Source organism: Alligator mississippiensis, chromosome 6 (genome assembly GCF_030867095.1).
Source record: "Alligator mississippiensis isolate rAllMis1 chromosome 6, rAllMis1, whole genome shotgun sequence".
Classification (NCBI taxonomy): Eukaryota; Metazoa; Chordata; order Crocodylia; family Alligatoridae; genus Alligator; species Alligator mississippiensis.
The window spans coordinates 94,940,952-94,968,575 of record NC_081829.1 but is presented as its reverse complement, the minus strand read 5'-3'; the positions used below and the strand labels follow the sequence as shown (position 1 = coordinate 94,968,575).

Below are 27,624 nucleotides of genomic sequence, written 5' to 3'. Positions count from 1 at the left end.
GTAGCAGCTTAACTGAGAGAGCCACTGGAAAGGATCTGCTAGACCGGCACAGCTCGCTGGGCAGCCCATGCAGCGCATAGACAGCTGGCGTGTGCACAGGAATGCTTTTGCAGATTGATGTTAAACCCGTTCCCCAAGCCAAGCGAGCTCTGCCGGTGCAGGAACGTTCTGAAGGATTAAACCTTGAACCAAAATGATCGCTTTGGCAAAGAATCCAGCGTCGATCAACAAAGGCCCCAATGTGAAGAGCACCTGTACAAGGAGTTCAACTAATATTACTGTTGGTTTTCACTTTGCCAGAATAACTGGTCAGCCTTCCCAGTGTAGGCAAGCCCACAGTCATAGCCTTGGTTCATACAGTACTTACGAGAGCAAATTGTAGGCTTCAGAAGTTGCCTTTTGCACTTTCGGATAGCTGCCACCCATTGTGTAGTGTGTATTAGTTACTTCTCTTATTTGTTCCAGCTTGTGTTCACTTCCGCCTCAGATACCTACGTGCTTTACAGGATTATTGAATGTGTGTGATATTTACTTCCCCATCAAGGAAATGCAGCTGCTTCTGGGGTGGAACACAGCAACAGCTAAATAGCAAGGAGCAGTTTAGGGCACAAAATGAAAACATTGAACAGGTGGCAACTGCAGGAGGAAGTTTTATTTCATAAAGCTATTCTCATGGGCTATATGGTCAAAATGATGCAAAGTATCTGCCTCATGCTGCCCGTTGGCTAATCTATAAAACAGCTTTCCGGGTTTTCCCTGGGAGCAAGGGCTTTAAAGTTTAATAAGCTGTAGCATACTTTCGCCGGATGTCATAAGCTGCTACAGAGTTTAAATGGGGTTAAGCAAGTGGGAGTCTAGGAGAAGCAAGGAAAGCTAAAGGATGTAAATTATTTTCTACTCTTGAGTTTCTTTCCCTTCACAAGAAATGCCAGTTTAAGGTTATTTGGAAGCAAAGGCTGTTAACATTTGTGACAAATGTTCTCCTTCCTTAGACTATTCTAACGTCTGAGAGAGGAAAACATTAGAAATCCTAGCAGGAAACCAAAGTAGTGAGGTTATCGGTGCATGTAAAATATTGGGAATTAATCAGATCTATTCCCAGAGTTTATCTTTGTCACTTAATCGCATTGTAGAAAATTGCTCTAGAAAAAGCCACGTTTTTGTTGGCTTGACTGTGGTTGGCAGATCATAAATCTATGGTGTAGCCAAAGTATAGATCCAGGCCTAAGTGTTTTTTTGCAGATCTAGGAGTAGATGTCTTCCCAGTGACATGCTGTGGAATGACAGGCTTGCAATGATCTAGGGCAGCGGTTCTCGAGCTGCAGTCCATGAAACATTGGCCGGAAAGCTGGTTGGTCATGTGTCTCTAACTGCAGAGCCCGAGGGTCTCTTACAGCTGAAGAGGGGAATGCGCCAGCTCAGCTGCTTCAGCTGAAGGCTGCTGCCGCATGAGAAAAAGACATTGTACCGTAACTCCTCGTATTGATTTTGTTTCCTTGTAGGTAGACCCCCCAGCTTAGTCACACCCAGAACTGAACCAAGGACATACGCAGCAAAAAGCATGAGCTTCTCCACTTGGAGAATCGGCTTCCATATTCCCAAGCTGTATCAGACTCATCCTCTGCAGATCAGGCACAGCAAGGGTGAGGGGAATAACATATGCTGTACATGGGGTATACTAGCATGGTTGCATCCTGCAAGCAGCAATTTAGCACTCAAGGAGAGATTTAGTCAGGAAGGTCAAGACCAGAGAGAACCAGTCACAGCGGTGGTATGTTCAACACTTGAAAGCCTTGCACCAAACTCTTAATCTCTCCAAGGTATGTACACTTCTCGTTGACCAAACAGATGGTGTAACAGTGTCATCTGAGGATTTCTAATACCATAGCCGTAAGAACCAGCGCCACCAGCAGTAAACTGTTCAGGGAAGAATGTCATGCACAGAGAAGTGTGGATAGAGAAGACCAAGTAGGTGGATAAACACTTATATTGGGGAGGAGGATCATGGGCCCCGGGGGAAATGCAGAACGAGGGTCCTGGGAAAAATCCGAGAGAAAAGGAAGAGAAAGGGGCCAGGTGACAGAGAAAAAAAGGGCAAAGGAGCAAGGAGAGGAAAAAATGAGAATTAAGTCACCAAACCCAAGGGACTTCATACCCCATTAAAGCTATAAGGAACTGCTGCAGTTGCCTTAGGGATGTTATGGGAAGACAGGAGGCCAGCACAGCCATGATTACAAGGGAGATGTCTGGAAGGAGCTCTGTTCATATGAATGGTGATGGTCCTGGTTTTGCAGCGTGCTAGAGACCCACATCCAGGAGGCATTTGTCTGGCTATTCATGTACTTGGAAGCTGTGATGACATAACCCGTTTGCAGTGCATAGATGTAGATAGAAGTAGCTACCTGCAGATTTGGCTGGAAGACAGGTGAAGACGAGTAGCTTGATTTTTTTCCCCCTCTTCCGTTGCAGTCCTCGAAGCTATGTGGGTATAAGCGGATTGAGAATCAGGCCATGTTGCACAGGCTTCTAGCCTGAGTTTAGAAATGCCGGGTACCCACAACTCCCAAGAAAGCTGACAGGAGCTGGAAGTGCACAGCCCCTTTGAAAACCAAGCACATTGTGTGGTAAGTTGTAAATAACATCTTCAACCCCCTGATCTCAAAGCAGTGTATAGAGCTAAGTAAGCAACATTTAGGCCCGTTTTATGGATAGGAAAACTGAGACATGGAGTGGTTAAGACTTACTGTAGGTCATATAGCATTTATGACCAGGCTGGGAACAGAAACAAAATCAGAGGACATTGATTCCATGACAAAATCCCAGTGTCGTTAGTTGGTCGTTGCTAATTTTTTAATGGGTAGCTGCCAGATTTGTATAACTCCCTGCAACTGCCAGTTAATGGCTGTATTTTTGCTTAGAGCATTTGCACTCAAACCCACAAACTCAGGTTGTAGAAAGAAGAACATTCAGGAATGTTTCCTAACTGGAGATTAGTGACACCTTTCTGAAGAATGGATCTGCTTCAACCGTGAATCACATCTGAGTGCTGCTAAGGTGAGGTGAGAGATGGCAGTGGAATGCAAAGCCGTTTTCTTTTATTGTATTTAACCACAGAAAGCCAATTGGGACAATGAGTTACTATATTCAAACTGTGATAAGTTCATAACAAGACATTATTAATTGTTGACTTGCTCTATTGTGTTAGCTTGTGAAGAGAAGGAATTTGGGTTGTCAAAGATGCGGCTTCTCAACTCTTCCGCCTTCTTTTCTGCACCTCTCAGTTCTCCCTGGCTGCCAGACAGGAATTCACCTTCCTTCCAGATCTCCGTTTACCAGCACCACCGACACAGCCCAGCTATCTGACTGCTCCTTGCTGTAAGTGTTTGACATCAGCAATTCTGAATTTAGAAGCTGAGGTTATGGAAAACTTGATAGCGTTAAAGAAACGTCAGGCTGTCTCCTCTGCTGTCTTGTGTTCTGTCCCTTGCTCCACGTAGTGCTCACCTCTATCCTCCAGTGTGGCCAGAACTTGGGGAGCCCTAAGCTCATTTTCCACATCCCCCACAGATGTCTGGGGTAATCGCAGACAATAATCTCTCCCTGCCTCGGTTCTCCATCTCTCAAATAGGGGTAAGAGCCATGCCTCTGTCTCACCCTTTGTCCTGTCTACATAGACTGTAAACCCTTCAGAGCAAAGACTTGTACCAAGTGTACGTACAGCATCTAGCACCACGACTCTGATCAATGCTGGAGCCTCTAAGTGCTACAGAAATAGGGGTAAAAACCACAGGTGCTGCTTAGCAATCTGACTGATCATTACCTCTTGCTTTTAGGATCTGAGTAGCAGGGCTTGACAAAGCCCTTTTTCAAGCTCACTTTAATAATCTTCATAGTCTCCAGGAGGCAGCATTTTGCTGCACCTTGGATATTATAGCTGTACTTGGCTGTACTGTAGCACCCTCCGGGACCACTCGGGATAACCCCCACATCCCCAGGCTCACCTTGGAGGAGGCAGACCCTGGTGCCTGCATTGGAGAGGCTGCGCAGCACTGCATCCAGCATGATGTGCACCATGAGCAACCAGCTTTCTGGCCAATGTTTCAAGGACCGCAGCTCGAGAACCGCTGTCCTAGATCATTGCAAACCTGTCATTCCACAGCATGTCACTGGGAAGACATCTACTCCTACATCTGCAAAAAAATATTTAGGCCTGGGTCTATACTTTGGCTACTCTATGTATTTATGATCTGCCAACCACAGTCAAACAAAGAAGCACGTGGCTTTTTCTAGAGCAATTTTCTACAATGTAATTAAGTGACAAAGGTAACCTCTAGGAATAGATCTGATTAATCTGCCACTTCTTTCTGAGCAGGAGCAAGTGCCGGCACTTCTGACTCACAGAGAAGTTCCTCCTTGTTTCACCAGAAAAAGCAGACAGAATGAGCCTCCAGTTGTGGGGGGATGAAAAGTCCAGGGCAAAGTCAAAGGGAGGTAGAGATTAGCAAGGGTTGGGGGTGGAGGGAAGCAGGAAATGGACACAGCAGCAGGCTGGAAATGATGGGAGGTGGAGGGGAGTTTCCTCCATCCCACAGTGTTCCCTGGAGGAGAAGCCAGCCCCCTCTCCTCTTCACCTGCTGACGCTGAAAGCCAGGAACCACCCCCTCCAAGGCCTGGCGCCAGCATGAGCCCATGCCTGCAGCCCTTGTCTTGAACTCCAGGAATGCTGGCTCAGGTCCCATCACACTCATCTGTTCCCACACTTCACCGAGATGTCGGCAGGCCAGAGATCCTTCAGCGTGGGAGTGGGGCTAGGCTGGAGGAGTGGGGAGCCGGCCCACTCGCTCTTTAGTGAGAGAGAGAGAGGAGATGTCATGGGGCCCCGGGTTATTCCCCTCCTTGGGAAGGGGAACTTGAGCACCTCTGCTGCCTGGCTCTTCCCCCTGAACAAGGAAGGATTCAGGCAGGTGGGTGAGGTCCCTCCCCAGCTCTCCCTGCTTCCCAGCTGCACGCCCCCAGCCTGTTCCAGGCAAGGGCAGTACATGTTAAAGAAGGCTCTGTTCCAGGCAAGGACAGTAAATGTTAAAGGCGGGTGTCTCTGCAGTCAGTTATCTGCAGCTCCAATTCCTCTGGTAGGAGGAGGAAGGAGGACCCCGGCCAGGAGACACCAGGGAGGAGAGGCTCTGATCCTGCTGTTCCTTCCAGCTCCTGGGTGACCACAGCTAAATCATTTACTCTCACCTGCCATAGGGCATTTTGACACTTGCTCCAGGAGGCACGGAGCGGGGCACTTTAATTAGCGAGCGCTTAAAGTGCCCGAGTGTCACATGTATCAGCATCCCCTCGCTGAAAAATGGCAGTGGGGTGCTTTGAACTAGAACTTGTCAAATGAGCTTTAGTTCAAAGCACCCACCGCCATTTTTTGGCGCAGAAGCAGTAATACACATGATGGCAGAGTCTGCTGGAGCGCGTTTAACCGAGTCTGCTGGAGCATGGAAATAATCTAGTCTGCTCCAACGCACTGGATTTCCAGCTGCATCGGAGCCGGCTCCCTGCATGCTTATGGGAGCCTTTGCGTTCCCCACCTGTAGATCAAGGGCAAGAGCTGCATGGGAATGCAAAGCAGATGGCCAGAGCAGGGGGCCTGGGCCACAACCCCTCCAGAGAACCAGCTGTACACGGGGAGGGGCACGGGGAAGGGTAGCCTGCTGCACAAGGGCTGTGGGAGACTGAAGCCACAGGCAGCCCAGCTCCATTAACATGAACACAACCTCGCAGGCTGCTTTATTTTCTTTGTGTCTCAGTCTTTGGCTGTATTTGGGGGCAGGGCAGGAGGGGAGAGACACTGGGGGCGAGGGATAGGAACAGATTGCAAGGGGTGTGCTGTGAAACCCCGTGTACCAGACCTCACCTTACACCCTTTGCTCTTTGTCTCTCTCTCTCTCCATCTACATCTCCTTAGATCATAAGCCCCATGGGGCCAAGACAGCACCGTGCTTACGCAGAGAGAGGCGCCTGGCACTCCTGAAGGGCACAAGCTAATGAGAATACCCTTCCTGGGGTAGCGCAGGTATGATCCTCGGTGACTGCTGTATGTTGGTTCTCAGCTGCCGCTTTTCCCTCCCTCCTTTCAGCTATTGCAAAATCCCCACCTTAGTCACCTTACAAAATGCAAGGCTGATGAAAGGGAACATCCCCTCCTCGCCCTCGTCCTTACTCCTTTCTTTTGCAGCAGGTTATTGCCCCATCTATTCCTTCTGCTTCCCAGCTTCCCGCCCACGGCCTGTTCCAGGCAAGGGGAGGAAACGCTAGGGGCGGGTCTCTCCACGGTCAGTTATCTGCAGCGGCAGCTTCCTATGGTGGGAGGAGGAGGGGAGGCCACATCTGGGGGTTGGGAGGCTGGAGGTAGGAAGGATCCTGCTGTGCCTTCTGCTTCCTGTGCGACCAGGCTCAATCACTCGCCCTGTCACATTGCCCACCTGTGCAAGAGAGGGAAGAGCTGCTTCCCCAGGGGGCCGTGGTGCTCCAGTCCCACCTCGGAGATTAGGCCCCTGCTTTAGCACTAAGCACTGCATGTGCAGGACTGGCGAGACGGTCCTCAGCTCCGAGGAGCGTGGGCTATAAGCATATGGTGGTGGCATGGCCTTGGCCTTCGTAGTTGTGCACAGCACATCGCAGTGCGCATGGCGAGGTCCTGCCCCGAGGACCCAGGGGTGGCACGGGGATCCCTGCCCCCCAGGACCCAGGGGTGGCACAGGGACCCCTGCTCCCCCCTCCCGATCTGGAGGTGGCATGGGGATCCCTGTCCCCCAGGACCCGGAGGTGGCATGGCGATCCCTGCCCCTGAGGACCCAGGGATGGCACGGGGACCCCTGCCCCCATGGGATCTGGAGGTGGCATGGGATCCCTGCTCCAAGGACTTGGAGGTGGCATGGCGATCCCTGCCCTGAGGATCTCGCCCTCTAGCACCCGCCAGACGTGAGTGAGTGGATCCAAAGCTGGTGCCACCACCGCTCCCTGTCCTGCAGCATCTTCCCCTCTGGCGGGGCACTTTCATTCCCCCCGCAGGCATGGCCCCAGGTGGCCGGATGCACCTGCCCTTCTCCCCTGGCCCCCCTGTGGCTCGCAGGACGGGCCCAGGCTCGCCCCCCTCCCGGCCCTGCCGCAGCCCCAGCCCCCGGGGCCGATGACGGGCGGCTTCCTGCGGCCGCCCTGACTCAGCCGCGGCCCGGCAGCGCCTCTGCCTTCCCCGGCGGGCAGGGAATTTCCTCCCCCCTCCTCCCTGCAGGGGGCGGGGCCGAGCATGCCCATGTACGGGCGGCGCGGCGCGTCACTCCGCCTTATATGGGCAGCGCCGTCAGGAGGCGCCGGGCCATTGGCATAAAGCGCGCGGCAGCGGCGGCGGCGGCGGCGGCTGCGCGGCGGGATCCCCGGGCCGGTGGCAGCGGCGGCGGCATGCGGGTGCGCGCGCTGGACGGGCGGCAGCTGCGCAAGCTGCTGCGCAAGGCGCCCGGGCGCTGCCTGGTGCTGGACACGCGGCCCTACCTGGCCTTCTCCGCCTCCTGCCTGCGCGGCTCGCTCAACGTCAACCTCAACGCCGTGGTGCTGCGGCGCGCCCGCGGCGGGCCCGTGCCGCTGCGCTTCGTCGTGCCGGACGAGGCGGCCCGCGCCCGCCTGCTGCTGCCGCCCGCCGACGGCGCCGGGCTGGCGGCCGTGGTGGTGCTGGACCAGGGCAGCGCGCACTGGCGGGCGCTGCCCAAGGACAGCCCCGCGCACATCGTGCTGGACGCGCTGCTGCGCAGCCTGCCCGAGCCGGGCGCCAGGGTCTGCTTCCTCCGAGGTGAGTGCGTGCGCCTGTCCCTCCCGGCCCCGCGCCTGGGCGTCGTGCCAGGAGCCAGGCAGGCCAGGTTCTTCGGGGAAATCCGATCGCTTTGTATTAGACAGGCTCGCACAGTTGGAAACCACCTTCTGTGCAAGCGCCCCGCGTCCGGCTGAGCTACCCGTGTGTAACGCCCGGCGCGGGCTGCGGGGCCGTGTCGCCACTGGTTTTGCTCCTCGGGTTAGCCAGGTGCGGGGCCGCAGCGTACACAGACTCTCTGCCTTCGCCCCGAGACGGGACTGGGTAGTAATGCTGCACCCCTGACCTCTCAAAACGCATCTCGGGGAGTCGGGCCTTTCGGCACCCTTGCGAAGCTGGAGAAGGAGGGATTTGTCCCAAGGCGCAGGGGAAATGCCTTGCAGAGCGGGAGGTGCGCTCGGTCCTTGCACTTGAACCACAAGACCATTTTTTTTTCCTTTCCCCTTGTGCTTTCTGACCCTGCGCTTTGAAGTGGTGCTTGCGGGTCTATGTAATGCATCTAAGGTAAAGCACGTGTGCTCTTTTTATTACAAAGGCATTGATTCGATATTAAAATCCTTCCTCTTCCTCAGTAAATCAGCAAAATTCTTACTTTTTTTTCCGTTTCGTTTTCATTTCCTGGACATGCCCTGAGTTCGAGTCAGGCAAGCTCCAAACATGCAGTAGGGCTGAGGAAATGGCGTGGTTTGAAATGACCAGGGGTTGACTCGGGGCAGCACAGCTGACTCACTGGGGACGGAGACCCCAGGAAGCCACTATGGTTCAGGGAGAAGACCTCTTGGGAAATGCCAGGGGAATAAGTCACTTTTAAAGCTCCCAGTAACTAGCTAGTCAATGGGGGAGTATTGTTGTCTGTAACCCTGATGCCACTGCCTAAGCCATGGTGTATAACCCATGGGTTGCACAGATGGTTGTGCCGGTGGCTTGAGGGTCTCTCTGGATGCTCTCGCTGGTTTTAGTCCACAGCTTGTCCTAAAGCCTCTTTATGTATTTCTCATTTTGTTTCAAAATCCTCTGGCTGTAAAACGATAACCACATTTGTGGAGGGTGCTGCCCTCTTGCCCATTCCTGGTGACATGAGCTGGGTGCGTGCGTGCGTTCACTCCCAGGGAGATGATGTTTCTAACTGGGGCCTGAGCCACAAAGTCCTAGCGAGACAGGGGCACGAAAGAGGACTCTGGCCACCCAGTCCTATAGACCCTGGCACGGTTCTGTAAGGACTTGCTCTTAGTCCTGAGCAACATCATGCTTCATCTTCCTCCGCTGTTTCAGCTGAAGAAGCCTGCTGTTTCAGATCTCTCCTATGTGTGGGTGCAGTTTCTATTTTTTTGTATGAGCTCAGCCTGGGGGAGAGAGGCACGCGCACGCTTTCACACACGTGGGGGGAAAGGAGGCAGGAGAGGACATCGTGGAAGCAGAAAGCAATAAATCATCCCTCTGTTCTGAGGAGCGGAACTATCTTCTCCATGTGCCCAGAATTATATTAATTATTGATTAAAAATGAAGCCCAGCCCAGCTCGCCAGTGTGGTGAGCAATCTCATATTTGCAGAAGTGACATCAAGGGAGCTGGGCTGAGTGGGGAAGGGGGTGAGGGGGAGAGAGCTGGAGGGCTGGATGAGAAGATGACTCATGCTAAGAATGGCCTGCAAATACCCTGATTCCTCAGGGCTCGCGTTTAACTGTTCACCTGCTGCACGCAGTTTGCCACCGATTGTGCCTTGGAAACGGACACAGATTTGTCTTGAGTAGGAGCAGGAACAATGGCAATGTCATAAATGGCTATTATGGGTAATATATGAATAGTGTATATCCTCTTTTCCCAGTGCCAGGGAGACCAGGGAGAATGATCCAAACAAAGAAAGGTTCAGGTGTCTCAACCCTGTGTGCTTTCTGCCTGCTACCTGCGTACTTGGCTTTCTTAACAGCTTAAACCCTCTATATTTTTAACAGTTACTTTGCCTCCAAAGCTCTTGACTGGCACTGTTACGTTCACCTGGCAAGGTCTTGGAGTAGGTGGAAAGGCACAGGCTCCGATGTCATGTGGAGGGAACATTACCCTGCCCCAGGTTAGGTTTTGGAGGGGGCAAGCAACACACCATGACCTTCATGAGACATCCGCTCAAACACCACAGACTGTTCTAGACGGCCGAAGCAGCAAAGGGTTAAAATGACAGCATTACTCCCTGTAGCTTTTGCTAGGTAGCCCAGGAACAAAATGCAGCGCAGGCAGGGGATGCACCCACCTTTTTCCTGCAGCCTTCAATCCTTGAGCACTTGCTTTTAGTTTTCAAACTAGTCCTTACTACCCTGCCTGGACATTGCTACTTATAATTGCATTTGCAAACAGTTGCAAGTCAGCCACTCACGGCTTGATGTGGCCTTGCGTGTTTAAGGCCTGCACTCCCAAGAGGTGTTAAGCTTTCTGCTTAGGGCTTCTTTTTGCAATACAGGTTTTGGGCTTTGTTTTGTTTTTTTTTAACAATGGTTTCAGCTGCACAGATATTTCACATCCACCCTGCAAGCATGTGCCTTGTGCAGAGTACTCGCGGTGGGGAAACGTGACCATTTCATCAATGACAACCGTTGATGCACAATGTAATAATGGGATTAATTCCATTTCATTAACAGAGCAGTGAACATAACAAATGCCAGACTTAATTTTATTAAATAGCTCGCGTGGGGCTACTCAGTTATCAACGACTGTCCTGGGATTTCATTAAGTTTTAAAGCTCTTATTTAATGGATCGATTTTCAGTTGAAGCATCTTCATTAACTTACGAGCCTTTGTAGTTGCGTAATTATTAATTGCCATGCGAACACCCCCTTCTGTGTTTGTCCTCATTTAAAAAAAAAAAAAAAAAGGAAAATATGCTCAGTGGTTTATGTTGCAAAGCATATTGGAATAATTGATATATAGGGGATGGTTATGGTAAATAAGAGTCTCCTTTTTGATGTTGAATACTAGAAGTAAGACCTTCTATGAAGTGGGGAAAGTTTGGTCCTCACCCTACCGAAGTTAATGTTTTGCCAGATCCAACATATTTACAGTCCCAAACAGTTTTTTAATCTGCATCCATCAGCTTTGAGGAAGTTAATAATTATCAAAGGTAGCGCAGTTTTTGCTTTGAGAGCACAATGCCTTTTTCAACCAACGCTCTTGAATGGAGTGCTCTAAACCCGGCATGGGGCTGATCCTGTATTATGCACTATCCTGTTTTAATTAAGCACTTGAGGCTCTGAGCCAGCTTAATTAAGTATATTTTCAGAAATGTGAAAATTTATCTTCCTTTTACTCTCTTTTTTTCCCCCAGGGGGATATGAAACCTTTTACTCGCAATATCCTGAGTGCTGTGTGGACGTAAAACTTGTTTCCTCCGAGAGAAATGAAATGGAGAGAAACCTCAACAGCCACTGTGAGAAGCAGAGCATCAACCACAAGCCGGCTTATGATCAGGTGCGTGTGTAAGGGAAGCTGTGAATAATTTCCCCCATATACACACGCATGTACCCTTTCCGGGGGTTTCCTGTCAGCAGCCTCTTTGCAGTTGAGTATTCACCCTTTATTCCCATCTGGTGGTGCAGTAAAGCCAGCTGAATGTGCGGGTCTGGGGTTTTTCCTGTTTGCCTGGGGTCTTAATTGTTGCGTTGGGTTTAGAGCCAACAAACACGCTTAACAGAGCAAACTCATTCAACATGACCTGACAAACTCTGTAGTGAAAGAGGGAGATGAAGAACAGCGTTGGCTGCACGTCTGGGGTTAAGCTTCACTGGCGGTATTAGTGAGGGATTTAAAAAGGATTGCCCTGGAGAAGCCTCTCTGTTTTGGCTCTGTCTTTATACAAAAATTAAAAAAATCCTGAAGAATTTAAGGTAGCTAGCTTGTGGTCTGAGTACTTGTGGGGCTCTTTGATCCCAGCTTCCGGTCACATATTCAAAATACACAGCCAAGTTTAGCTTGATGCGGCCTGTTAGGTGTGTTCCAAGGCATAAGAAAACTTCCGTTCCTCTTTTTTTAATAGCTTTTGTGGCATATTGGGACAATAACACATGTATCGGCTTACTCTAGATCTGGTAAACTGTTCATTGCTCTAGAAGCATTGCCAGACCAGGGAGTCATGGTGTTGCTTCAATTAAAGCCTCTTCAATAGACCACAGATGATGGAAGCAGCTGCTGTGAGTCTCCTTTGTCAAGGAGCTGCCTACCCAGTACTATGCAAAAGGCCTTTATGCTAAAAAAGCCTTTTCTCCTCTGGATCAGCAGTCCATATGTCGGGCCAAGAGTCTTTCTGAGCACTCTTGGCAAGTATTCTGCACTGCTGCCCTCCAAACAAAGCCCAAAGAGGGGAAAAAAAAACCTGGTTTGCCCAAGCACTATCCGAGTTTTCATTTTCTTATTACGCTCACGGTCAGATAAAGAGGGGCTTTCTTTTCAGTGTGTGAGCAACAAAAGTCACTCTGGGAGATTTTGTTTTAAATCAAGGTGAGGGGACTGTGCTGGCCAGAGCTATTACCTGCCTAAGGGCTATGCATCTATCTGTCTTGGACCTCTGATGCTTTCAAGTCCCTAATGCCTCGTGCTGTACACCGCTTGTGAAATCCCCGCTAGGTGCACGTTCAGCTGAACAGGCACAAGCTACCGGGATGGAGCTGAGTGCTTTGCAGCCCCTGAACGGTCCGACCCAGCTGAAGTCGGCAGGCCTCTCCCATGAGTCGGGCCGGATGACTGGCTTGTGAGAAGGCTGTATTGTTTCTATGCGAGGGGGGAAAGGCAGGGTACTTCCTCTTTGTGGGATTTCCACTGGGGAAATCCTCGCTACCCACAAACACGCCCAGGGGAACACTTCTGCTTTGAAATGTCAGCCCAAGGTCAAGATGGCTTCCTCCAGGGACGTTCTGCTTCCTGCGACCGAAGCGCAGTCTTATCCTGAGTGCGAGGAGGACGCTTGATTCCCATGCTGCGGGAGAAAGGCTTTATTTTAGTAAAATAAATCCAGTGATTATTTTAGTAAAATAATTCTGGATTCCAGTGACTTTCCCTGCACCTGCTGCATAATAGCACTTGTGGCCAGCTGGAAAGAGAGGTGATCCAGACTGCTGCGCCCTTCAACCTGGCCGTTGTCCCCTGAGCTCCCCAGGGGCAAGTCCCCTGCAAAACCCGGCCCCTTGGAAACCGAGCTCCTCGGCGAGGCCAGGTTCTTTCTGTCAGTTGAGTCTCTCTTCCTGTGGCAGAAAAAAGGAACCGAGATTACATCTGTGAGGGAGGGAGCCGTAGGTGGCCCCGAGCGGCAGGTGTGCGTGTGCCGAGTGTCGCGCCTCCACATCGCTGCGTCACAGGCAGGAAATGGAGCAGCGCTGAGGCTGGGGGAGTCTGAGCAAACAGACGCCAGCTGTCGTGGCACGGTCCTGCCCGAGGGGCGGATGAAAACCTGTCTCCCTTTTAAGCCCAGTTCTGTTTCCAGGTTTCTTTGTCACCAGGACGTAGGCAGGGGAAGGGGCGCGCTTCAGACCCAGTAATGTGAGGTTTCTTGCTAACAGCACGTAGTGTGTTGAGTTTCCCACCTCTTGTACTCCGAGTACTAACAGGCGTCCCTCGTGCCCCTGTTGTGATTGCGCCCCCCTTCTTTTCTTTTGTTTCAGCAAAAACTCCAGGGAACCCAGCCTGACATATGAAAGCACTTTGGGGGGGCTCTTAGGGGAAGGACTTTAAAGAGAGCAGGAAACATTGTGCACACGAGTGGGCTGGATCTGATTTCTTACCTCACAATGTGGACAAGAAAATGAAACCCTTCTTCTGTGTGGGCTCTGCTGTTACAATGATTCACTGGCCAGTAATACCAGGATCTAAAACTGTCAGACAGGGACTCGGCACCCACGCTGGCTCTGCTACCGAGTCTCTCTGTTCGCTGAGTTGGCTGTAACTTGAGACAAAACTTCATGTTAAAAAAAAAGAAAAAAAATAGTTCATGTCTATATCTCTTGTTCCTTGCTTTCCAGGGTGGTCCGGTGGAAATCCTGCCTTTCCTTTACCTTGGCAGTGCCTACCATGCTTCCAAGTGCGAGTTCCTAGCCAACCTGCACATCACAGCCTTGCTCAATGTCTCCAGGAAGAGTTCAGAGTCCTTTAAAGACCAGTATTGCTATAAATGGATCCCAGTAGAGGACAGCCACACAGCGGACATCAGCTCTCACTTCCAGGAAGCCATAGATTTCATTGGTAGGTATAGTTATTCTATGGTGCCATTAAAAGAAAAAAAAAGAATGAATATATAAAAAAAAATCTAGACTGTTTCGTGCTTCAGTAGATGGACCTGTGAAGCACTTATTTTACGTATGGACAAACTGAGGTTTGGAGAGGTTAAGGAATTCGTTCAGGGTTTCATAATAAGTTAAGGAATCTGATTTTTCCCGTCCTAATACTAGGCTGCATTCCTGTATGTCACTTCTAAATCTGCATCTGTGGCTCTGGGTCTTTGCTAATGTTCCTGCCTCAAAATACTGAATCTACCTAGCTAAAGCATTCAAAAATATGATAACTCATGAAAAACCTAACAAGTTTTAACTACCTCTTTTTTTTTAAGTTCTTATTTCTGTCTTCCCAGCTCAGTGTAGAAGCTAGTAAGTTTTAACTAATTTCCGAGAGGGAAGCACAATTTGTTTTTTTTCCTTCACACATTTCCAGATCTCGCTAGACATGTCCAAGTTCTATATAAGTATTTCTTTAAGTAGATTTCTATCAGCACCCCATGTCCCCCCTGCTTCTCTCAAAGAAACTCCTTCCCTGCATTACTTTATTAATCTTCCCCCAGGGGGAAAGATTGCTTGCTAAGACATTTTTCCAACTATTTAAGTTGGGTCTAATAAAAGATATATCAGCTTCACCCAAAGAACCTTGCCTGCCTATGTCCTTAGACCACCACGGCTACAACTACACCCCTTCTAGCTTGTGTGTGAAGGCCTAATGCAAGGGACAGGCCCTTCCTTCCGCCCCCGGGGGTATTGGCCAGACTAGACCTAGATAAGGTTAATAGCGTGCTAATTAATGGTGTGGAGTACTACAAAGGGGAGGCCCAACATAAAACCATCTGTAAAGCATTGAGTGATTTAGGTGGGTGTAGCAGACTGGGTGGAGAGTATAGCATAATGAAAGGGTTGCAGTGCTATCCAGGAACAGGGGAGAGGCAAGCAAAGAAGACTCAACTACTTAATTATAGCGTCTCTCCTTTGTACCTGTCTGTTGCTGGCAGTTTAGCTGAGTCTTTGGGATTCACCTGAATGGTAAAAAGCCCTGGATGGCTGTGGGGTGTAATACACTTACAGCCTCTGATTGCTTCCCTGTACTGATGACTTATTGGGGCTTTTTGCATTTTAAGGGGAACTCTGTTTTCCCACAGTCGATCGATAGGGAGTTTTGTCTGTTTTTCCACTTCTCTTCTGCTAGCAGTTGAGTCAGTTGGAAATATCCAGAGACTCGGCTTTGGTTTTCATTTTGTATGTGCAGTGTCGTATACCTTGCGCCCTTCCGTGCTGGTTCTAGCACAGGCATTGCTTTTGTGCTACAGCTAAATTTAGCCAACTGCAGCGTAGTGGGAAGAGCAGGAAGGAAAATGATAACTTGTTTAGCTCTTTGTGTTGTTTTAATGCCACGCAAGGAGCGCACGTTCCCATTTGCTTTGGGACTCGGAAACGTATTTCTCTAGGCAGCAGACCAGAGCATGTCTATTTTTACACTAGATTTTTATGGAAGGAGCTTATTTTAAGCATTTTTCTCTTTAATCTAATAACAATAATTGTGTTGTGTGAGTAACCTCGGGGCCTCCTGTTGTGTGTAATGGTAGTTTTTTTTGCATAAGCCATTTATATCCTGACTTTAGTCCAAGTATCCTCTAGCCAGGCTATAATTAGAGACCTTGTAGTGTTTCTTATGTACTTTGTGGTGGAGACCCTGGGAATTAACTTCAGCTTCCCCACCCAGGGCCTGCAGGGCATGTAAGAAATGGACCACAGAGAAGGGGAAGAGGTCGTGTCTTGCCTTGGCTGAGAGCCAGGCTACTCAGCAGCAGTATGAGACTGTCATAATGCAGTTGTGTCCCAGCTGTCTTCTGCACTGGCCACAAACAGGTCCAAGTAGCAGAGCTATGCTTCTGCTCCGGTTTGGCATTGTATTGCAATAATAACAAACTGAGACCAGGCATGGCCACCGTAGCAGCCCGAGCACCGGACTGGAAGGCGAGGGACCCAGCTCTGCCTGGAATAACTTGGAGCCTTCACCCAGCCTACAGGATAGTGATGTAGATCCCCAGACTAGTAATTGGTACCAGAGGGCTGTATGGTCTCTAATTTGCAAGAGCTGCTTCAGTTTCCCTATCTACATCCTTTGTAAAAAGAGTTAAAAAGTAGTGAGAATCCATATGAAAGAGCTGGGGGTCAGCATCAGTGGTCTAGCACAGCCACATGTAGTGCACAGATGTTCTGAATCGTGTCCCGTGTCCCACTGAGGGATCACCAAAGGTGTGCTGGGAGAAGTTGCCCAGGACAAACCTAGCAACTTGCTGTCTCCCAAGCTAGGACCCTTTAAGAATACAGGGTGGAGAGAGAAAATGCACAGACTCTTGCCCCTGTTTATGGGAACCAAAGGGAGATTCAGGTTCTTCATTTTAGAAAATGCCGGTTGCCCAAGAAACCTGCCCACAACACCCTCTGCCCCTGGGGGAAACTGGGTGCGGGGCTAAGTGGGTCAGTGTCCTGAGCCAGCGTGGTTAACCCGGTCTGCACGACTGTCTCTAGTGACTCTGATAATCGTAGCAGCTTTGGGCTAGTGCTGGCCTGTGCCTTGATGGCTGAGCACTGACAAAGAAAGGGGACATGCACTTTCTTTTACTGCTCCTGTTGGGTACCAAACTCTTGTCTCACAAACCTCAGCCATGCGAGTTGGGTTATCCTGGGGCTGATTTCATTGGGGAAAGACAGATTTATTGAAAAAAAAGTCAGGGGGAGGAAGGAAGGGAATGGACTGCTGAAAACTAGAGGCAGGACCAAAACAGCCCTCAGACAAAGGTCCAGTCCAAGTCGGATCCAGATCTGATTTCTGGACTCAAACCTGGATCTGCTGCTTGCATTGCTACTCGGTCGTGGACTGCTTTCCTGTCAAGGGAAAGGGTGCGGGGGGTGGTGGGGACTCTCCTTTCTCCTGGTGACCTGGACATGTATCGCTCTCCCTGGATGCTCCAGAATGAAAACTGATGTTTGGACTGGATTGTTTCTTTCCAGACTGTGTGAGGCGGGCCGGAGGCAAGATCCTAGTGCACTGCGAAGCGGGGATCTCGCGCTCCCCCACCATCTGCATGGCTTATCTCATGAAAATGAAGAAGTTCCGCCTGGAGGAGGCCTTTGATTACATCAAGCAACGCAGGAGTTTAATCTCCCCCAACTTTGGTTTCATGGGCCAGCTACTGCAGTATGAGTCAGAGATCCTGTCTTCCACTCCCAGCCCTCCTGTCGCCTCATGTAAACGAGACGCTGTGTCTTTCTTCGCAGAAGAACTGACTTTAAGCAAAAACTTTGAAGGCTCCTGTTACACATTTCCTACCTCGGTCTTGAGTTCTGTGCCCATCCATTCTCCCGTCCATCAGCTCAAGCTCAGCCCTATCACTGCCTCGTCATCCTGCTGAAATCCTCTTGGAGAAACGCAAGACAACGCAGTCCTCTGACACCAACTGTGACTCCAAGAGAAGCATTTCATGGACGTGCAATACAGAAAGCCTCGTGGACTTAGTCTAAAGCAGAATGGCCATTCTGGCTGCCGAGATGCGAGTATAGATGCTGGTTACACAGAGCTGTACGCAGGGCAGGCTTTCAAGAGATTTCACTTACACTTTCTTTTTTAAACACGTGATTTTTTTTGATTTTTTTTTCTTTTTACCTTGAAGTGTGCACTCACTACTGTCCTCCTGGGCCCTCTGGAACTGTGAAAGGGCCAGACCCAGGCGACTTGCTCTCTGTTCCTGTCTCCTCTTAAATTTTATTTTAAGAAGCCTTGTATTAAAGTTCAAGCAATAAACAGCTGCATCAGGAAAGAGAACAACTGGAAAAGCACAATGCCAGGTGGCAACACCTCGCCTATCTGTTTCGCTTTTGCTCGGGTCGCTTTTTGTTCCACGCTTCGAGGAATGAGCTGAGCAGGGGCCGAGGTCGAGAAGAAGCTGGTCTATTACTGGGCAGATGGAGGCGCGGCAGGAGTTTTCACCTTTCTCAGATGTATTGGGCATTGGCCTCTCTGGGACTGGATACTAAACTGAGCTGTTCAGGTGTGGCATTTCCTGCACGCACCTTTGTGCTGGGTGTACCCAGAGCTGGGGGCTGTCAGTGAAGTGATCAGGCCATCCTGCTGAGCTGATATACTCCCACCTGCTGTTATTTAAGGACTGCCCGAGAATACTTGAATGTCTACCCACCCCTCGTCCAAGTGACTCTTCCATCAACTGAAACTGTAACCGCTGGATTTTAGACCAAAAAACTTCCCCCGTCCAAACCAACCAGAAGCCCATCCTCCTTCGAAGTGTTACCAGTTTGTACTGTGTGTAGCAGAGTGGTCTTGCTAAGTGTTACGTGGCTTGCTATTGTAAGTATGGTCACTTCCACCCAGTGTTCCTGCAGCTGAAACGGTTTCATTTCTTCCTCGGGCGACTGACTCTTTTTTGTCCTTTTTGCGTCATGTTCTTGTGTCTGCAGGGAGTTCCAGATGTGCTGCTGCTTTGTCTGTTGACCTTTTTATTATATTATTATTATTTTTTACTTACGGGAAATGGCAATAATTTCCTGAAGATCTCCTGAATGTGAAAGAAAAACTGAAATGTTTTTACGGAGTGTGAATTAATAAAGAAACAAATGTTGACGCGTTCCGCTTGTTTTACGGGCAGCAAGTCACGAGCTGTGAAAAAACGTGCTTCGCTCGGTTCAGTGCCACAGGCTGTCACCGAAAGGGTGTGCGTGCCCCAAAGCCTGCGTAATTAGAGAGGAGGAGGGCAGGGGAAAAGCCACGTCACTCTCGGCAGAGCAGGGACGTTTGGAGTTTTCTGTTGTGGTTTTGAATGGCATGAGATGTGGTGGGTTCCCTTCCAGGTGGCCTGTGCAGATGCTCCTGCTTTGATGTGCGTTTGTGCCGTCTGGTTTAAGAGCAAGAACAGAGCTGGGGACGGCCCCTTCCTGGACCGAAACCACGAGCCCTTACAGTTTGAGCTGTAGGACTAGATCCTATCCCCCTTAGCTGCAAGCAGCTTCCACGAGCCAGGCACAACGGGGAACGGGGGGCATAGGATACTTCTTTATAAGAGCCCCAAATTCACTTGAAGCCTCAGGCAGTCTGCAGGCCGAGGGCCCCTTCCTGCCATTTCATCAAAACAGAAGGTTTCTGCTAAACACCTGAATCCTGTACAGGGAAATTTAGCACACGAGCTCTAAACAGGACCTGAGCTTCCTTCTGCTGGAAGAGGCAGGAATCGCAAAAGACACATTCAGAATAAGCTAGGAAAAGCCAGAATACAAACGGACCACAGGAAAGGGAGTGGACTAATGCTCCACGAGATGCTTTGGGTCCCCTATAATGGTGATTTCCCCCGTTTCTTTCCGTCTTTGGCCCACCTAATGAGGTCTAGTTAATCAGCGTAAGCAGGAAATGCAGTTGCTAGATTGTCACATCCTCAGGGGCTGTCCCTCTTGGCTTTCGATGCATACAGGATATGAAACATTAAAATGTTGTCATAAGGACCAGACCAGAAAAACAACCAGACCTGCCAATGGACTTACAGAGTTCATCTAAAGATAGGGAGGAGATGACTGCCGGAGGAGCAGCGCTTCACCCAGGAAAACACCTAAGCATACACATTCCTTCGCTGTGGTCCACGAGACCATCCATCAGTGCTTCACAGCCTGCAGCAGGCCCCTGCTAATCTCAGTTAAAAGTCTGATGCTAGTGGTGCATGGTGAGGAAGTTTGGGAAACTCCTGCCTTAGCCAAAGGCCTGGCAGTCGCTGCAGTTACGGCAGCTTTTGTTAGAGGGAGCCAGCGTAACACAAGGGAGGATGAGCAGGACTCCCCAGAGACCGAAACCCGGACTGGCCAGGTCATTTTCTGATGGTCTCGGGGCGGGGAGTCGGTGGTGAAACTTGACCTAGAGCTCAGGGCTGCTGGCTCCAGTGTGTGTGTGTGTGTGTGTGTGTGTGTGTGTTGGCTCCATGGGCATACACACCTGGAATTTCCTCTTCCTCCGTCTGGGGTGAGAGATGGAGGGAAAGACTTGCAGGTGACTTGCCTGGCCACAGGGGCACTGTGGACTGCGCCTTGGACACTTTTATAAAACGAGATGTGTAAAAGAGTGATGTTTTCATCCTCCAACTAAAGCCCAGTCCTCAGGATTAATGGCAAATGTGTCGACACCTGGCAGAAAACTAAGCTGAACTCCAGCCTCCTCTGCCAGCAGCCAGAAAGCCACCAAGCCAGCAAATCATTGCATAGCCGTCGCTCTGCATGGAAGTGAGACGTGTCGGCCTGCTGGTGTCTTCTTTCCCTCCCCACATCTAAGCAGACTGACACCTAACTGTCTCTACTTTTGCCGGGTTATCTCCCCCAGCTTGGTGCACTGCCGTAGAGCAAACTCCCCCAACTCCAAGCAGGTCAAAGCACTGTCGCCTGAGAGGCCTCTCGCCTCCATCCCTTCCCGTGGCTTCCTCTGGCTCGCAGATCCCGTTCACAGTTGCTTGCCTGGTTTTCACCTCCCTCTGTGGCCACCTGTCCCTACCCTCCCTGGAACCGTATCCTGGGATCCTGTTTTCAAATGCCATTGCCAAACTTCCCCTTCCTCTTCAGCACCAGCATGGTTTTGGGAGATGTTTTGTGTCAGGGTGTGAGACATCCTCCATAAAAATAAGCTGTATGGTCTTCAAGAGCCATTAATCCTCTCTTCCAGAGCATTGAGCAACCTCAGCACAGTAAGGCACCAATAAAGGACTTTAGTGCATTATTTTTGGGTGGGAGTCCTCTAGATGGGAGCCCAGTGCCCTTTGCTCAGCCTCTGAGTAGTGCGCAAGGGCAGTTATGTTCCCCACCGTGGTACCACCACAAGGCCTTCAAGCACTGCCGTTTGGAAAGAAAGGGGCAGCTGCAGATGCATTTAACATGGTGCTCGAACCTGTCGGTAGGTGCTGGGCGTGCTCCGAGACCAGCTGCTGGATTGAGCTCCTCTTGGGACTAAGACAAAGGAGTTCTGTCTCCTGATCTGACCTAGGCATGAGCTAAAACCCACGCTGCTCGTCCCCATCAGCACTGGGGCAGACCAAGGCATTTGCAGAGGTGCAGCTTTAGGCGCCGAGGGAGTTAAAAAATAAGGGAAGCCGTGGAGTCGGGCTTTTAGGATTGCAGTTTTGGAAGTAGACATTTAAATCCTCTACTGGACCCTTAAGCCTCCTGAGAGGTCCGGCATCCAGCCCCTATTAATAGTGAGTCAAACCTAAGTCTGATGCATGTCGTATTGACATTCCCACAGATTTTGTCCCTGATGCAGCTGATGAAGCGAGCTCTAGCCCATGAAAGCTTGTGTGCTGTGTACACACACACACACACACACTTTGGTTAGTCTATAACGGGTGGGCAATTATTTTGGCTGGAGAGCCGCTTACTGAGTTTTGGTGTCCTCGAGGGCCACACTTCTCTCTCCGTCTCTCTGTCCTATTCTCCACCTCTCCCAAACCTGCAGCACGCCCCAATCTCCACCCTGCCCAGAGCTGCCGCGATCCCCACTCCAACCCGGAAGCTGCTGGTTGCATCCACAGCTCACGCCAGTACCTGCCCAGCGTGCCGGAAGCAGCCCTGGGTGGGTGCCAGCGTCGGCTTCGGACACGGTAGGTTCTGGGTGGGGATCGAGACATCCACCCGGGTCCACAGCTGACACCACCGTGTCGGGGCTGGGCAGAAGCAGTCCCACCCACCTGCCTGGTGTAGCAGAAACAGCTCTGCCCACCCAGCACCACGTGGCAGCCAGAGCCGCTGGCTGCCCACGGGTTGGATCCCAAGAGTTTGTGGACAGATGCAATCAGTTGGTGGGCTGGACCCAGCCTGCGGGCCATATGTTGCCCATCCCTAGTCTATAAGATGCAAACCTACCTTGCCTTCTGCCTGACTTCAGACTAACACAGACAACCACATTCCCCTGCGCGCTCTACCGAGTAGCCCATGACTATGCAGCAAAGCTGCTCGCTGTTACTTGACCTGCATTTTCCAATATGCCTTTTTTTTTTTTTAACATGGTTGAGGAGATAGATTTTTCCTTTAACGCTGGTCTCATTTCATAGATTTCATAGACATAGGCATATCCCATCTACTAGCTTTTTAAATGATTACAAATCACCTGGGGAGGGGCCCATGGTCCATTTGCCCATCAGCAGCCAAGAAGTAGTTTGCTTTAGTCCAGTGTTTCTCAACCAGCGGGACATGCTCCACTGGTGGGATGTGAAGGTCATGTAGGTGGGACTTCTAATGTCCTTAAAAATGTCCATGAATGATTAATATAATCCTAAAATGCATGCAAACGTAAAAATACACTTCATGGGAAAAGTGGGGTTTTGTTTTTATCATGGTGGGACCAGGGGGGTTTGGCAAAATGGTTGTTGGGACATAAGGTGCAAAAGGCTGAGAACTGCTGTTCTGGTCTGTAGTCTGTAATGGGCTTTGGGGCCTGCGTTGTTGTGCGGTAGTTCGGCTTTTCCTGGTCGTAGGATTAAACCTCGTCCTTAACGCGGCGCTTAGTCCACTGAGCCAGTGCCTTTACTACACAAAGGTTCTGGGTTTTTTGCATCAGTTTGGTCATCTAAACACCAGACACTGCAGCATTTACCTCCGTGTAGCTAGTTAGAGTATAACATAGTCTGGGGTTATGGAGTAGTACTCAGCTAGCTGCACCGAGACAAAAAACCCCCTATCCATGCCTTGTCTCCATGAAATGCAAAACTCTAGAAATCTTGGTTCAGAGATGATCCCTTTTATTAAACCAACTAAGAAATCGCAAAAACATGATCTTTTTCTTTTTTTGTGTGATTTCCCAGTTGGTCTAATACACGGGATCGTCTCTGAACCAAGAGTTCTGGTGTTTTGCGTTTCTTTTTGTCTCGGACCAACACGGCTCCCGAATACATCCCTCGTCTCCATGAGGCTTTTAAGTTGAACTGGCTGTCGCTGTGTAAATCCGGCAGCAAATTCAGCAGCGAAGGCATAGCTAAAGTGGGCCACTCATTGATTTATTTATTTAAATTCCTTGCCTTCCTGTGGGGAAAAAGCCCAGGTGACAAAACCCGAATGCAGGCGATCTTCTGCACATGTTGTCATTTGTATGTTAAAAATAACACTTGCATCGCTGCTCGGCTAAGGACCCAGGGCGCTGTGGTGGTAACTCGGTGAAAGGAAATGGAGCTCACCCAGGAGGGGTTTGACCCGCTGCCTCCCTCCTTTCACGGGCTTGTGCTAATTGGAAGGGAGAGACAACGCCAACTCACTGCGTCTGGGGAAAAGCAGGAACCAATTTACACAGCCACATCAATGTGGAAATCAGATTTTGGGTGGGGGAAGTGTGACCATCACCACCACCACACATTACGGATCTCTGACATTTGCTTTATCACATTGTAGGCTTTCTCGGAGACATGAGTAAGTACTCTAAATAAGGGCTATGAAAATAGCTCATGAGAGAGGTTGAGTCATCAGCATAATCAAAGGAAACGCTGGTCCTGGAGCTTCGGTTTTAAAGTCCCTCTTTGTTTTAGATTCACGTTATAAATCACGGGGCCATTTCACTCTGCATCAATTTCAGCTTAAAAATGACAAGTACCCAGACATTCACCAGGTAATGAGGATTATGAGAGAAATTCAATTTTCAGCTCGGATATGGTTTTCTTCTCTGGCTGCCCACATGCATATCCAGACCCGTGCCAAGAATATATAGGAGGAGTCTGGATGGTTATAGCCTAACTGAGTATCCATTGTTTCAACGTGGTGGTCAAGAGGGTTTGTGGCAGGAAGCAGGGATTTTCCAAGTACCCGGCATTGGCCTAACGCAGGGGTGGGCAAAATGCAGCCCGGGGGCCGGATGCGGCCTGCCAGGCCATTCAATCCGGCCTGCAGGGCCCCTAAAAAAAATTAGAAAATTAATATTAATCTGCCCTGGGCTGCCTGTCACGCGGTCCTCAATGGCTTGCTGAAACTCAGTATGCGGCTCTCTGCCCAAAATAATTGCCCGCCCCTGGCTAACGGCTCACGTGGCCATCAGCGTTTTATTATTACTGTCGTGGTTGTTGTTTGTATTGCAGCTGCAGCAAACAGCCCTGCTGCTGGCTCAGGATGCCACCGTGCCTGGTGCTGTACAAACGGAGAGCAAAAAGGCAGACCTTGCCGCAGAGCTTGCACTTTGCACAGATAAGTCAAGAGGTGAGAGCGGGATGCAGGGAAGGAGCGGAGGAGCCCTAGGTAACACTTAGACAATATTGCTCCGCACGCTAGGCAGTGATCTCAGCATATCGTGTCTGGAGACAGTGGGAACAGAGCGAGGCTGATGCTGACAGCTTTTGGAAACCCAGCCTTAAAATACACTTTTCTCCAGCCCCAAGTTGACAGCAAAGGTCCTTCGAGTCATTTCCAATCTCAGAGCCACTGGACTTCTCACCCCTGTGAAGTTACCCATGTGAGGCCGAGTGCGCCGTGCCACCTCCCCAAGTGCTGGAGGTTTTCATGTCATTTTTTTTTCAAGAACTGGTGGCTTATTTCTGTCAGACACAGAATCTGAGACTCCTTTGCAAAGCGGGCAGGATGGGATAGTGGGTGGGCAACACCCTTCTTATAAAGAGTCGCCTTATGGGGCCTGAGCCAAAGCCCATTGAAGGCATTGGCAGGACTGTCATAGATGACACTGGGATTTGGACTGGGCCCATGGGGAAATAACCTTTAAGGACTGGTTCATGGCCTTATCCCTCCTCCATTCAATTGGCATTTGTATTTATTCCAACTTGTTTTATAGGACGCGGATTAGAACAAATCAATGCCAAGGACCGGCATGGTTGAGCCTCTGCATTAACCATTACAGTCCAGTTACTTAAGTCTAGTGGACTGGAAACTCAATTAACTCAAGTTCTGACACAACTAAAAGGTGCTGTTTAGACAAATAACATACTGAGGGGTCCAGCTTGAAGGACTGATAAGAATTGGTTGAAGTAGGTTTGCAACAAAGAAGGTGCAGAGCTGTGCACTTTACTTTTAGGGACCCTTTAAGCTCTAACACTCTGGCTTTTTGTGACAGGGTCACCGTGCTCCAGGGGACTTTGTGATGAGGAAGAAAGTTTATGGGGTGAAAGAGCCGGGCTAGGACTCGTAGGTTTGCAAAGCACTTGGAGATCCTCAGAAGGGGGGCATCAGCAAAGTGAAATCCTATTATTATTATTTATTAAGGTCTATCCTCCACAAGCCTGTATGCTCAAGATGAAGAGAGAAGATTTTATTTCCATTATAAAAAGGTTTTACTTCAGTAAAAAGCATGGGCAGAACTTTATATAATAGCTATCGGGAATGCCAGCCGCTCCAGCAAGAAGCAGACAATGCAAGGCCCTGGGTGGGTGGTGAAAAGTCTTCGTGCTGCTGACTGCTAAAGCAGCGACATCGTTCAGCGTGCTCAATCCAGCTGTGAAGAACAGCTGGTTTTCTGGCAGTTGGCATGGCATATGCAGGCGGATATGCTTCAGAGAATTGATCGGGGGGGGCACTTGTTGGGAAGAGGGAAAATTGGAGGGTGTGCGGTTCTGTGTGCGACAGAGCGCTAAAGTGGCTCCCAGCAGTTCTGATTACCAAACCCAGCTGTGAAGAGTGCTTACTTCTCTAGACCGGAGTGACGTCTGATGGGGATGTGCTTCAGAAAATGTGCGAGAGGGGGAAAGTTTGTGTGCGTATGCATGCGTGTGCATGTGCAAGGCCATATGAAGGGGAACAAAAAGTAGCATGCTCTCGAATCGGCTCAGATTGCATTTCCTCCCTGCCTGGCCAGCTGGATTTGGAAGAAGGGTCACCAGGGCGCATGGGATATGTCTGCCGACACTTGCAGAAGGTTGCCACATCTAACACTTCGGACCTTTTCTTCTCTCTCTTGGTTTTCTTCCCACTTCCTTCTCTTTTTCAGCCCCCTCCTGATAGAGAGAAAGGAAACAAAGAATCCTCTTCTAATTGCTGCAATGGGAAGCAGACTGGGAATTGCAAGTGTGTCGGAGAGGAAGGGGTTGTAATGGTGAGGGGGGAGAAGGGTCTCCTTGAATCCAGACGGGAATAACACAAAAGCAGCAACCGCTAGTTCCCGTGCGCTCAGCAGAGTCTCCTTTGCAAAACTGGCTCATAAATGGCAACTTTAATGGACAAGGAAATGGTATTGTCTGGCTGGAAAATATCAATAATTCCACTGCTGACTCCTCAGGGGACCCCTGTGAAGTCAGCATGAATGAGAGCAGGATTTGGAGCGCCTACCTTTGTTTCCTAGCATCTGTTGGCAATCGCTGCTCTGTATCGGTTCCCTTGCGAAAGCATTTTGAGATGTAGTTTGCCGGAGGGACCTGATACAAAACAAAGCTGCGCTACCGGTGGTCTGTAGAGACATCTTCAAAATCATGTCGGCCCAATCAATCCTTGACTGGGATTGGGCAGTCCCTTGCAGGCGTGAAAAAGCAGCTGAGATATTATTAACTGGCCCAAATGAAACCTTGGGACTTCCACCGATACTAGTAGGGCTCCATGTTTGCAGGGCAACTGGGAGAGGTCCTGTTTCTATCGGCCTTCTGTGGGATGGAGCAGAGAGATAATGAGTGCTAATTAACATTGTGGTCACGGCCCAGAGAGAGAGGAGACCAAGCTAATCCTTGGAATAACAGAGCAAGGGGCATGATCTTTGCTCCCCTTTGATCTTCAAAGGATGAGCAGCACTCACATCTCTAGAGGCAGGTAGAGGATGCTGCAGCTTATGGGTCTAAGATGGCTCACCTGCCTTGGCTTTCAAATGCCAGGCAGAACTTGACCTGGTTTTGCAGGAGGGTGATGTTGGTTCTGCCTGCGGATCGGATTTGGGATGCCGTGCTCGGCGGGTCTGGAGGGAGTACCGGTTGAACAGCACAAGGAGGAGAGTCGGGTCCAGGTGACAGGAGCCCGGGTGGGACCGAGTACTTGGGTGGTCAGTCACACACACGAGGGGATTGTAGAGAGGCAGATAACATCGGTCCTCTATGAGATATCAGCTGTAACCTCAAGGCGACCTAATCTGTGCCAAAGGCCAGCAGTGGGCACGGAGGGAAGAAGGAGCTTCCTGTGTTTCATCGCTCCTTGTGGAAGTCAAGGCTCCGGTTAGTCGGAAATGAGCTGGCATGTGGGGACAGAGACGAGAGAAAAATCTGCCTTGGGATGATGTGGCCTTGGGTCTGAGCTCATGCACATAAACTTTCCTCCTCCTCCTCTTCCTCCTCTTCCCACAGCCTGTCTCACCACACATGCCTCTAGAGATGCTCAGACGCTCCCTCTGTGATTTTTCTGCAAACCAGGGACTTAGACCATGTGCCTCTGCTGATGAGAAGGGAAGATGAGGATTTCAAGACCTCTCTTTGGTTATAGCTGCTCCCTCCCTAGCTGGTGGATCTGCAGCCCAGGGGAGATGCCTACAGCCCTGGGAACTGGGCCTCTCTTTTCCCGGCAGTCTCCAAAGTCCCTC

General features: G+C 50.1%; 1 protein-coding gene and 1 long non-coding RNA gene across 2 annotated transcripts; one reads left to right on the top strand and one right to left on the bottom strand.

Annotated features, from left to right (window-relative positions):
• Positions 1-632: 632 nt before the first annotated feature.
• On the bottom strand, positions 633-4,151 carry LOC132251224 (uncharacterized). The gene is made up of 2 exons (XR_009463141.1): positions 4,002-4,151; positions 633-2,478 (listed from the first exon to the last, which is right to left on the bottom strand). It is a non-coding gene; the product is annotated as an uncharacterized LOC132251224 (long non-coding RNA).
• A 3,254-nt stretch (positions 4,152-7,405) lies between these two features.
• DUSP5 (dual specificity phosphatase 5) lies at positions 7,406-18,745 on the top strand. The gene is made up of 4 exons (XM_006270750.4): positions 7,406-7,837; positions 11,168-11,310; positions 13,851-14,070; positions 17,124-18,745. Exons 1-4 carry the CDS (start codon positions 7,453-7,455, stop codon positions 17,522-17,524), a joined length of 1,149 nt encoding a protein of 382 aa, XP_006270812.1. The 5' UTR covers positions 7,406-7,452; the 3' UTR covers positions 17,525-18,745.
• Positions 18,746-27,624: the final 8,879 nt, after the last annotated feature.